General features: G+C 38.0%; 1 protein-coding gene across 3 annotated transcripts in view; it reads left to right on the top strand.

Moving 5' to 3' along the window:
• The window catches only part of GABRB2 (gamma-aminobutyric acid type A receptor subunit beta2), a 292384-nt gene extending 280913 nt beyond the window's left edge, over window positions 1–11471 (top strand). For all 3 annotated transcript variants that reach the window (XM_065873312.1, XM_065873311.1, XM_065873310.1), the window contains one exon: window positions 11124–11471. In XM_065873312.1, the coding sequence (XP_065729384.1) occupies window positions 11124–11471 (348 nt within the window). The remainder of the gene's footprint in view (window positions 1–11123) is intronic.
• The last annotated feature ends 1351 nt before the right edge of the window (window positions 11472–12822 follow it).

The raw sequence follows: 12822 nt of genomic DNA, 5'->3' as shown, positions 1-12822 counted from the left end.
AGCAAGGCCTGCAGCAAGCTTCTTGCAAAGGCAGTTTATCTACAGAGAATGACAATTTATTCATCAGTCTCTCCCTTTCGTCTGTTTCCCTTCATGTATTTTTGGTTTCCTTCTCTCTCATTTTAAGTACTGTCAACAGTAATCTCATGGGTGTTTAAATAGGTGAAAATTACAAGACAAAAAGTATTGATCAGTATTTTTTTACGTTTTCCAGGGCAGTAGAGATTGCTCCATGCTCTTTCTGATAAGTTAAAGAGGAACCATCTCTTATTAATGTTCTTACCAAAAAAAGGGACAGTTTAGTGGTTTCTCCTGTGTCTCTACAAGACAAGTGAAGAGAAAGGCAATTAGGAAGGCCACTTGGGCAAGTCTGGAAAGGGTGGGATGGAGACTCATTTTTAAAACAGATTAGCTAAATTCACATGACAGTTGCTATTCCTTCCATTTTCTGAAATTTCATCACCTAAGTACAGCCTGATACTGAGAAGGCATTCCAAGAAAGAACTTATAATTGAAGAAAGTGTCAAGATATGCAATTGTATCGTTTCATCCTTAGGAGCAGGAACCATGGAACAAACAGATTAAATGCCAGCTGTACTACTTATTAACTGCAGCTCTGGGCAGATCACTAACTATCCTTAATTCTCAATCTCCTTATTTTTAAAATGAGACTATTAATAATAATAACTTCCTCATATGTTATTGTCAAGATTAAACATTACAACCTAGCAATTCCACTCCTGGAGATATATATATATATATATATATATATGTATATATATATATAAATATATATATATATATAGCTGAAATATATATCTGCAAAAAAACCCCAAAAAACTCTAATTTGAAAAGATAAATGGCACCCCAGTGTTCATAGCAGCATTATTTACAATAGCCAAGATATGGAAACAACCTAAGTGTCCATCAACAGATGAATGGATAAAGAAGATGTGGTATATACACACAATGGAATACTACTCAGCCATAAAAAAGAATGAAATTTTGCCATTTGCAGCAGCATGGATGGACTTGGAGGGCATTATACTAAGTGAAATAAGTCAGACAGAGAAAGACAAATACTGTATGTTATCACTTATATGTGGAATACTAAAAATACAACAAACTGGTGAATATACCAGAAAAAGAACATTCTCACAGATACAGAGAACAAACTAGTGATTACCAGAGGGGAGGGGGAGGAGGGGCAACATAGGGATGGGGGAGTGGAAGGTACGAAGTACTGGGTATAAGGTAGGCTCAAGGATGTATACAACACAGGGAATACAAGGATGTATCAACACAGGGAATATAGCTAATATTTTGGAATAACTATAAATGGAAAGTAACCTTTCAAAATTGTAGAAAAAATTAAAATTAAAAAATTCTTTAAAAAGATTAAATATTACAGTTGTGTAAAGACTTTAACACAATGCCTGTCTCTAGTAAATAATAAATGGAAGTTACATGTGTTCTCTCTCTATGAAAACTGCTTTTCAGCTTGATGGTGTGGACAGTGGTTAGAACTTCAGCTTTTTCATTGTTCCTCAAGGCCTCTGCTGCTGCTTTATTTAGTCACGTCCTTCTCCTACTGTACAACAGACCAGTAGTTTTCCAAACGTGAACCCTAGCCCAGCATCACCTGGGACCTTTTTAGAAATGCAGATTACTGAGCCTCCCAGACTTACTAACTGAGGAATTCTGGGAGGGGGCCCAGAGATCTGTGTTTTAACAAGGCTTCCCAGGGAACTCTGGTGCACATGAAAGTTTGGGAGCCACTGAAATAGACTCTCCCCCCACCAAACCACTACCTGAGTCAGGCTTCCTTGGCTAATTTTAGGAGATGCTGAAGGCAGCATGGAATCTTATTGCATTGAAATAATCATCAATAGACAGGAGCTATTACACTGTTTTATTACTTACAAGTAGTAAGATCTTAATTAACTCACTTCATTTTTCTGAACTTCAGTTTCCTGACCTGTAAAATGGAAATACAGCGTATTCTGCAGTGGTGCAGTAGGTACGTCCTTCAAAAAAAACCCTCACATCAGCAACCACCTTCCAAAAACAAATATTTCAAAGGGGAAAAAAGGAAAGAAAATAGTTCAATTTCACATGCATAAAAGTTATTTTTATTTTATTTAAACAATAAAGGTGATTAAAAGTAAATAAACTCTACAGATAATTTACTATTACAAGCTCCACATAATAAATTAAAAAGGCTCTCCCCTTTCACCACTTGAGGTACATATAAAAGAGCCTGTTGAAACGCATATACAAAGCTTTTACCCTTGATCTTTGCTCCCAACACAGTTCACGTCCTTTGAAGGGAAGAGAGTAGTAAACAAGACAAGGGGGAGAAAGGAAAATGCATCCAGTTAACAAGCTAGCCACCAAACCCAGCAGCCGCTAGATGCTTTTGGTCCCAGCCAGAAGGATTGAAACCCAACACTGTTCTGCATACTAAAGATTGTATTACTCTAGCAGAGTTCCTTAATTTCAGTTGGAGTTGTGAAAAATTCTTATTATAGGTGGAAACTGTCTCTAATGTCTTTCCTGCCCTGCCTATGTTATAGGGTTGTTGAGACCCATAAACAAGATGAATTGTGTCTCAGTTAAGATTCTTCGAGTCTCAAGTAATAGGAAACTCAGCTCACAATGGCTTAAGCCAAAAAAAAAAAAAAAAAAAAAAAAAATAGAGACATGCATTATCTTGCTTAGAGCATCAGCAAGTCAGGCATGTCCAGATACAGACGCAGTGTCATCAGGTCATGGATTCTCCATGTCTGCTTATGTTTGCTCCTTTTCAAGTTAGGATTTCCTCTTGCAGTTGAAGCATCTAAACAGATTCAGTAGATTCAGGGCCGCATACTTCTAGGTACAAATCCAGTGGAAAAGTTTGAGAGTCTTTACTCTGGTATGCCTATCCGCAGGCTCATGACATGCCATTGGTTCTGAAATGGGCATGTATCCATCACTGAAACAAGCACCGTGTCAGGATTGCTCTGATTGGCTATGGCCACACCTGAAGCACAGAAACTGAGAGTGGGGAATTGGTGGTTCCTTAAATAGAATTTTTGCTAGTGGGGCTGATGAACATTCAAACCACAGATGTTTACTTACTTGCAAGTGTTATAGTTAACAGGATTTTACATTAGCTCTCATCTTTAGTGATGTATTTAAATCAAGACACTCTCATCTACCCCCTCATTAAGGAAATTTTGCAAGCCTCCAAGTGACTGCCCCTACCATGCACTGAGACCGTCTTCTTTTTATGAGTTGTAGAGTGCTCTAGGGGTTTGGTGCTGTAGCTGTGCCTTAGCATGGCACAGTGAAAGAGACCTGATTGCAGTTCCTGCTCTGCCACCTATTCACTGGGTGAACTTGTGTTAAGTTTCTTAACCTCTCTGTGCCTTATCTCCTGAGCATGAGATCTGTGCTGATCCCAGAGGACTAATGGGAAACTGAAAGGTCAGTATGTAAAATGCTTAGTCTTAGCTACTAGACGCTACTCACTAAATTCCATTCTCGTGCATAAAAATGGGGCATCTGCCATATAAGTGGTCCAGGGTATCATTGGAAATGTTTCCAGATCTCGGGCGCCTGAGCCTGCTGCTCTAGCAAGAGACCTGTATGAATAGAGGCAGAAGCCTTAGAGTAGAAAAGGAACTCAAGGGGTAGTCCCATGCAGTTCCAGTCTTCAGAATGGTGTTGCCAAATTAAATCCATCGTATTGTTGAAGCATGAAGACGTTAAGTGAGATATTAAGTGTCACAAAATTAATTTCATTCAATCAGCATTTATTTCTTGAGCATCTGCTATGTTCCAGGCACTAGGTACAAATTTTAGTTATGAGATAAATAGTTACTAGGGATATACTGTACAACGTGATGACTATAGTGAACACAGCTGTATGATACATAGGAAAGTTAAGAGAGTAAATCCTAAGAGTTCTCATCACAAATTTCTTTTCCTTTTTTTTTTCTTTTCTTTGTGTTGTATCTACATGAGAAGATGGATGTTAGCTTAACCTATTATGGTAATCATTTCACAATATATGTAAATCAAACCATCATGCTGTGTGCCTTAAAATTATACAGTGATATATGTCAGTTATTTCTCAGTAAAACTGGAAACAGAAAAAGTAAAATACACAAAAATTGATTTAAAAAAATTTTTTTAATTATTGGCAATAGATATATTCTGAGTCATCACCAAAATAAATGTACTATATTGTTAATAATAGCTTGTTGCAGTTAAGTTTTATTATCCAGAGCGATGGAGGCCTCTTAAAAATAAGACACAAAAATCTTCCCTGCTTACAGAACAAAAAGCATTACATAATCATTTAATTTGGGGGATTCGTGATGTCAGTATTCATCCTTTACTTTAGCTTTGCCAAGAAGAAATAATCCAAGAGAAAAAAGGGTCACTGTATCTACACAGCCACCTTAATTCTACTCCCTGGGCCCAGAATTCAACTCAGTACAGATAACTCTGGGCTAACTCTTAAGTCCTGCCTGCTTCCCTTCCATTGCAAGTCAATTCCTCACCCCATTCATCCCTCCACCACCCGCAGTCTGTTCAGCTCTTATTTTCAAGTTCCTTGTTGTTCTGAATTCTATTGCATTTTGGCAAGTCACATGTTGCCTGCATTTTTATTGTTCAGAATTCTTCCTTTACCCTATTTACAATGACACTGCAAATTTAAGGTGACATCTTGTAACTGGGCATTAAGACACATCAATTAAATGAAGTTATACAAAAATGTTTCTGGTGTGTATATCAAGTGCTTAATATATGTTACCTGCCGTTTTTCTTTTTTGTTCTTTTTTTGTTTTTTTTTTTCTTGGCAATGAATAAAAGATTTATTTCTTTTTCTTTCTTTTAGCATCTTTATTGGAGTATAATTGCTTTACAATGGTGTGTTAGTTTCTGCTTTATAATAAAGTGAATCAGCTATACCAACACACATATCCCCATATCTCCTCCCTCTTGCGCTCCCTCCCACCCTCCCTATCCCACCTCTCTAGGTGGTCACAAAGCACCAAGCTGATCTCCCTGTGATATGCGGCTGCTTCCCACTAGCTATCTGTTTTACATTTGGTAGTGTATATATGTCCGTGCCACTCTTTCACTTCGTCCCAGTTTACCCTTCCCCCTCCCCATGTCCTCAAGTCCATTCTGTACATCTGCATCTTTATTCCGGTCCTGCCCCTAGGTTCTTCACAACCACTTTTTTTTTTTTAGATTCATATATATGTGTTAGCATACAGTATTTGTTTTTCTCTTTCTCACTTACTTCACTCTGTATAACAGACTCTAGGTCCATCCAGCACTCCACGAATAACTCAATTTCGTTTCTTATTGTGGATGAGGAATATTCCATTGTATATATATATGTGCCACATCTTCCTTATCCATTCATCTGTCGATGGACACTTAGGTTGCTTCCATGTCCTGGCTATTGTAAACAGAGCTGCAATGAATATTGTGGTACATGACTCTTTTTGAATTATGGTTTTCTCAGGTTATATGCCCAGTAGTGGGATTGCTGGGTCATATGGTAGTTCTATTTTTAGTTTTTTAAGGAACCTCCATACTGTTCTCCACAGTGGCTGTATCAATCTACATTCCCAGCAACACTGCAAGAGGGTTCACTTTTCTCCACACCCTCTCCAGCATTTATTGTTTGTAGATTTTTTGATGATGGCCATTCTGACTGGTGTGAGGTGATACCTCATTGTAGTTTTGATTTGCATTTCTCTAATGATTGGTGATTTTGAGCATCCTTTCATGTGTTTGTTGGCAATCTGTATATCTTCTTTGGAGAACTGTCTATTTAGGTCTTCTGCCCATTGTTGGATTGGGTTATTTGTTTTCTTGATATTGAGCTGCATGAGCTGCTTGTAAATTATGGAGATTAATCCTTTGTCAGTTGCTTCGTTTGCAAATACTTTCTCCCATTCTGAGGGTTGTCTTTTCATCTTGTTTATGGTTACCTTTGCTGTGCAAAAGCTTTTAAGTTTCATTAGGTCCCATGTGTTTATTTTTGTTTTTATTTCCATTCCTCTAGGACGTGGGTCAAAAAGGATCTTGCTGTGATGTATGTCATAGAGTGTTCTGCCTATGTTTTCCTCTAAGAGTTTTATAGTGTCTGCCCTTACATTTAGGTCTTTAATCCATTTTGAGTTTATTTTTGTGTATGGTGTTAAGGAGTGTTCTAATTTCATTCTTTTACTTGTAGCTGTGCAGTTTTCCTAGCTCCACTACTTGAAGAGGCTGTCTTTCCTCCATTGTATATTCTCGCCTCTTTTTTCAAGGATAAGGTGACCATATGTGTGTGGGTTTATCTGTGGGCTTTCTATCCAGTTCCATTGATCTATATTTCTGTTTTTGTGCCAGTACCATACTGTCTTGATGACTGTAGCTTTGTAGTATAGTCTGAAGTCCGGGAACCTGATTCCTCCAGCTCCGTTTTTCTTTGTCAAGATTGCTTTGGCTATTTGGGGTCTTTTGTGTTTCCATACAAATTGTGAAATGTTTTGTTCTAGCTCTGTGAAAAATGCCGTTGGTAGTTTGATAGGAATTGCATTGAATCTGTAGATTGCTTTGGGTAGTGTAGTTATTTTCACAATGTTGATTCTTCCAGTCCAAGAACATGATATATCTCTCCATCTGTTTGTATCATCTTCATTTCTTTCATCAGTGTCTTATATAGTTTTCTGCATACAGAAATATATAGTTTTCTGCATACAGGTCTTTTGTCTCCTTAGGTAGGTTTATTCCTAGGTATTTTATTCTTTTTGCTGCAATGGTAAATGGGAGTGTTTCCTTAATTTCTCTTTCACATTTTTCAACATTACTGTATAGGAATGCAAGAGATTTCTGTGCATTAATTTAGTATCCTACTACTTTACCAAATTCATTGATTAGCTCTAGTAGTTTTCTAGTAGCATCTTTTGATTCTCTATGTATGGTATCATGTCATCTTCAAACAGTGACACCTTTACTTCTTCTTTTCCGATTTTGATTCCTTTTATTTCTTTATCATCTCTGATTGCTGTGGCTAAAACTTCCAAAACTATGTTGAATAATAGTGGTAAGAGTGAACAACCTTGTCTTGTTCCTGATCTTACAGGAAATGGTTTCAGTTTTCCACCATTAAGAATGACGTTGGCTGTAGGTTTGTCATATATGGCCTTTATTATGTTGAGGTAAGTTCCTTTTACGCCTACTTTCTGGAGGGTTTTTATCATAAGTGGGTGTTGAATTTTGTCAAAAGCTTTTTCTGAATCTATTGAGATGATCATATGGTGTTTATCCTTCAGTTTGTTAATATGGTGAATCATTGCTTGATTTGTATATATTGAAGAATGCTTGCATTCCTGGGATAAACCCCACTTGATCATGGTGTATGATCCTTTTAATGTGCTGTGGGATTCTGTTTACTAGTATTTTGTTGAGGATTTTTGCATCTATGTTCATCAGTGATATTGGCCTGTAGTTTTCTTTGTGACATCTTTGTCTGGTTTTGATATCAGGGTGATGGTGGCCTCGTAGAGTGAGTTTGGGAGCGTTTCTCCCTCTGCTGTCTTTTCAAAGAGTTTGAGAACGATAGGTGTTAGCTCTTCTCTAAATGTTTGATAGAATTTGCCTGTGAAGCCATCTGGTCCTGGGCTTCCATTTGTTGGAAGATTTTTAGTCACAGTCTCAATTTCAGTGCTTGTGATTCGTCTGTTTCTATTTTCTGTTTCTTCCTGGTTCAGTCTCAGAAGGTTGTGCTTTTCTAAGAATTTGTCCATTTCTTCCAGGTTGTCCATTTTATTAGAATATAGTTGCTTGTAGTAATCTCTCATGATCCTTTGTATTTCTGCAGTGTCAGTTGTTACTTCTCCTTTTTCATTTCTAATTTTGTTGATTTGAGTCTTCACCCTCTTTTTCTTGATGAGTCTGGCTAATGGTTTATCAATTTTGTTTGTCTTCTCAAATAACCAGCTTTTAGTTTTATTGATCTTTGCTGTTGTTTTCTTTGTTTCTATTTCATTTATTTCTGCTCTGATTTTATGATTTCTTCCCTTCTACTAAGTTTGGGTTTTGTTTGTTCTTTCCCTTGTTCCTTTAGGTGTAAGGTTAGGTTGTTTATTTGAGATGTTTCTTGTTTCTTGAGGTAGGATTGTATTGCTATAAACTTCCTTCTTTGAACTGTTTTTGCTGCATCCCATAGATTTTGGGTTGTCATTGTCTTTTGTTTCTATGTATTTTTTTTATTTCCTCTTTGATTTCTTCAGTGATCTCTTGGTTATTTAGTAGTGTATTGTTTAGCTTTTATGTGTTTGTATATTTACTGATTTTTTCCTCTAATGGGTATCTAGTCTCATAGCGTTGTGGTCGAAAATATACTCGATACGATTTCAATTTTCTTAAATTTACCAAGGCTTGATTTGTGATCCATGATATGATCTATCCTGGAGAATGTTCCATGAGCACTTGAGAAGAAAGTGGATTCTGTTGTTTTTATATGGAATGTCCTATAAATATCAATTAAGTCCATCTTGTTTAATGTATCATTTAAATCTTGTGTTTTCTTATTTATTTTAATTTTGGATGATGTGTGCATTGGTGAAAGTGGGGTGTTAAAGTCCCCTTCTATGAATGTGTTACTGTCAATTTCACCTTTTATGGCTGTTCGGATTTGCCTATGTATTGAGGTGCTCCTATGTTGGGTGCATAAATACTTACAATTGTATATCTTCTTCTTAGATTGATCCCTTGATCATTATGTAGTGTCATTCTTTGTCTCTTATAATAGTCTTTATTTTAAAGTCTATTTTGTCTGATATGAGAATTGCTACTCCAGATTTATTTTGATTTCCATTTGCATGGAATATCTTTTTCCATCCCCTCACTTTCAGTCTGTATGTGTCCCTAGGTCTGAAGTGGGTCTCTTGTAGACAGCATATATACAGGTGTTGTTTTTGTATCCATTCAGCCAGTCTATGTCTTTTGGTTGGAGCATTTAATCCATTTACATTTAAGGTAGTTATCGATATGTATGTTCCTATTACTATTTTCTTAATTGATTTGGGTTTGTTATTGTAGATATTTCCTTCTCCTGCGTTTCCTGTCTAGGGAAGTTCCTTTAGCATTTGTTGTAAAGCTGGTTTGGTGGTGCTGAATTCTCTTAGCTTTTGCTTGTCTGTAAAGGTTTTAATTTCTCCGTCAAATCTGAACGAGATCCTTGCTGGGTAGAGTAGTGTTGATTGTAGGTTTTTCCCTTTCATCACTTTAAATATGACCTGCCACTCCCTTCTGGCTTGCAGAGCTTCTGCTGAAAGATCAGCTGTTAACCTCATGAGGATTCCCTTGTATATTATTTGTTGTTTTTCCCTTGCTGCTTTTAATATTTTTTCTTTGTATTTAATTTCTGATAGTTTGATTAATATGTGTCTTGGCATGTTTCTCCTTGGATTTATCCGGAATAGGACTCTCAGCGCTTCCTGGACTTTATTGACTATTTATTTTCCCATATTAGCGAAGTGTTCAACTATAATCTCTTCAAATATTTTCAGTCCCTTTCTTTTTCTCTTCTTCCTCTGGGACCCCTATATTTTGAATATTGGTGTGTTTAATGTTGTCCCAGTGGTTTCTGAGACTGTCCTCAATTCTTTTCATTCTTTTTTCTTTATTCTGATCTGCAGTAGTTATTTCCACTATTTTTTCTTCCAGATCACTTATCCGTTCTTCTGCCTCAGTTATTCTGTTATTGATTCCTTCTAGAGAATTTTTAATTTCATGTATTGTGTTGTTCATCATTGTTTATTTGCTCTTTAGTTCTTCTAGGTCCTTGTTAAACGTTTCTTGTATTTTCTGAATTCTATTTCCAAGATTTTGGATCATCTTTAGTATCTTTACTCTGAATTCTTTTTCAGGTAGACTGCCTATTTCCTCTTCTTTTGTTTGGTCTGGTGGGTTTTTATCTTGCTCCTTCATCTGCTGTGTGTTTCTCTGTCTTCTCATTTTGCTTAACTTACTGTGTTTGGGGTCTCCTTTTCACAGGCTGCAGGTTCTTAGTTCCCATTGTTTTTGGTGTCTGCCCCCAGTATCTAAGGTAGGTTCAGTGGGTTGTGTAGGCTTCCTGGTGGAGGGGACTGGTGCCTGTGTTCTGGTGCATAAGGCTGGATCTTGTCTTTCTGGTGGGCAGGACCACATCCGGTGATGTGTTTTGGGGTGTCTCTGACCTTATTATGATTTTAGGCAGCCTCTCTGCTAATGGATGGGGTTGTGTTCCTGTCTTGCTAGGTGTTTGGCATAGGGTGTCCAGCACTGTAGCTTGCTGGTCCTTGAGTGGATCTGGGTCTTAGCATTGAGATGGAGATCTCTGGGAGAGCTTTCACTGTTTGATATTACATGGAGTCAGGAGGTCTTTGGTGGACCAATGTCCTGATCTCAGCTCTCCCACCTCAGAGACACAGTCCTGCCACCCGGCTGGAGCACAAAGACCCTTTTGGGAAGTCTGCGGTCTTCTGCCAGCATTCAGTAGGTGTTCTGTAGGAGTTGTTTCACACATAGATGTATTTCTGATGTATTTGTGGGGAGGAAGGTGATCTCCATGTCTTTCTCCTCTGCCATCTTGAAGACCTCTCCTCACCTACTGTTTTTAGTTCTAGTTTTATCATGAATTCATCTGTAGTTAGGCTTCTATTTTGAGCACAATTCAATAATTCATCCTCTAATGCTATTTCATACCTAGTTCAGTTTAATTTTTTAGGTAGTTGTAATTAAGACTGTAAATTCTTTAAAGGGGGGGTCATGCTTTCCATTTTCTGTGTGCTCTAAGTAGAAATCATGAAAATGATACTCGCAACAATCTATTATACTTTTACGTCATTACAGCCGTCCTCTAGGGTTGGATTATTATACCATTTAATAAATGAAGAAGCTGAAACTCACATAGGTGATAGTTGCAGAGCCACAATTCAAATTTAGATCATGTCACTGCAAATCCAGTTCTCTTAACCACTATGATAAATTTCTAAACTACGTATCATAGTGCCTTGTGTAATAATCACCATTAAAGGCTTATTATTTTGAAAGTCTTGTTTGGTTCTTCTCCTTTCCAGATGGACCCCCATGAGAACATATTACTGAGCACTCTTGAGATAAAAAATGAAATGGCCACTTCCGAGGCTGTGCTGGGACTTGGAGACCCCAGGAGCACAATGCTGGCCTGCGATGCCTCCAGCATCCAGTATCGGAAAGCCGGGTTACCCAGGCATAGTTTTGGCCGAAATGCCCTGGAACGGCACGTGGCACAGAAGAAAAGCCGCCTGCGGAGACGCGCCTCCCAACTGAAAATCACCATCCCCGACTTGACTGATGTGAATGCCATAGATCGGTGGTCCCGCATATTCTTCCCAGTGGTTTTTTCCTTCTTCAACATCGTCTATTGGCTTTACTATGTGAACTAAAACATAGCCTCCCATGGGAAGCAAGGACTAGATCCCTCCTCAAACCAGTTGTACAGCCTGACGTAGAACTTGGAAAACACATCACTCCAGGACAAAAGTGATGCTAAAATACCTTAGTTGCTGGCCTATCCTGTGGTCCATTTCATACCATTTGGGTTGCTTCTGCTAAGTCATGAATACACTAAGGTCCCTGTGGTTTTCCAGTTAAAATGCAAGTGATTTGTACACATGCTGGCAAGACTGAATCTGAGTGTCCCACTTTATCTGCTTAGCACACAGCCTATACGGAGGGCAGTAATTTAGAAGATATTCTAGAAGGGTCAATAGCGTCATCAGTCATTTCGCAGAGAAGCGGTCGTACCCAGATACTCCCCGTCTTCCTTCCTAAGGTTGGCATGCGGTCTGCCGTGCCACGCAAACATGCTAACTGAAGATGGTCTATGCCTGTCTTATTAAGGTGATAATGGTGCCATGGGAAGTTAATTCCCACTGGATTGTAGAAGGTTCTCATGTAGTTCAAACAGGATAGGGAGAGTCAAGACAGAGACTCAGGAAACCAGTTTGGCCAGGCTCTGTTTGCTTGAGCATAAGAATCAACTCCAACATCTTCTACTTTGACATTTAGAGAAGGGGAGACTTCTGAATGTTTTCATGCATGGGGGCCAAAGAAATTTTTCGAAGAGGCTATTTCCGAGGTTGTTAAACTAAGAGTTAATAACCCAGAGCAGAGTGGAAAATCCAGAAACAGCTGTTGTAACAAAATTAAAGCAAGTGAGCAGCATGGCCCTTATCAGCCCCTTGTAGCATCCGGTCCACACATACTGTGTTCAGTGGTGAAAGGTAGAGCGAGAGAGATTTTTTTCCTCCAACCTCACAAGCTTTTGACAGCATACCTAGAGAGGTTTTTATAGTTTATCTAATAAAAAGACAACCCCCAAATAGAAAAGATAGTGGAATTAGAATCATCTTAGGTTACACTGGGAGTCATTCCAATATATGAATATAAAGCACAGACAGAGCTAGCAAACAGGACGCTTTTCTCAGACAGTGTCAGCTGTCTCTACAACATTTTCCTACAGTTTATTTCTGAATTTAATAGGTTATTTCAAAGGAAGGATTTGTTCATTTCTTTAGAGGATTAATGGTCTTTTCTAACTTTTCTTGCTTCTGAAATTCTGATTATATTCTTATTAAGAGACAGACGAAGTAAGGCTTTGGAGAGATTTTGAGAGAACTATGTTTCCTTATGGGCAGTGAAGTTCACCTTTGTATCTTTCATAGCAAACAGTACTTCAAAGATTATGTGCACAAGTAGGGTTACTTTGTAGTTTTGCTGGGTTTGGTATTTTTA

Source organism: Phocoena phocoena, chromosome 3 (assembly GCF_963924675.1).
Source record: "Phocoena phocoena chromosome 3, mPhoPho1.1, whole genome shotgun sequence".
In the NCBI taxonomy this organism is placed as follows: Eukaryota; Metazoa; Chordata; class Mammalia; order Artiodactyla; family Phocoenidae; genus Phocoena; species Phocoena phocoena.
Note: the sequence above shows the minus strand (reverse complement) of the source record. Positions and strands in the feature narration are given on the sequence as shown.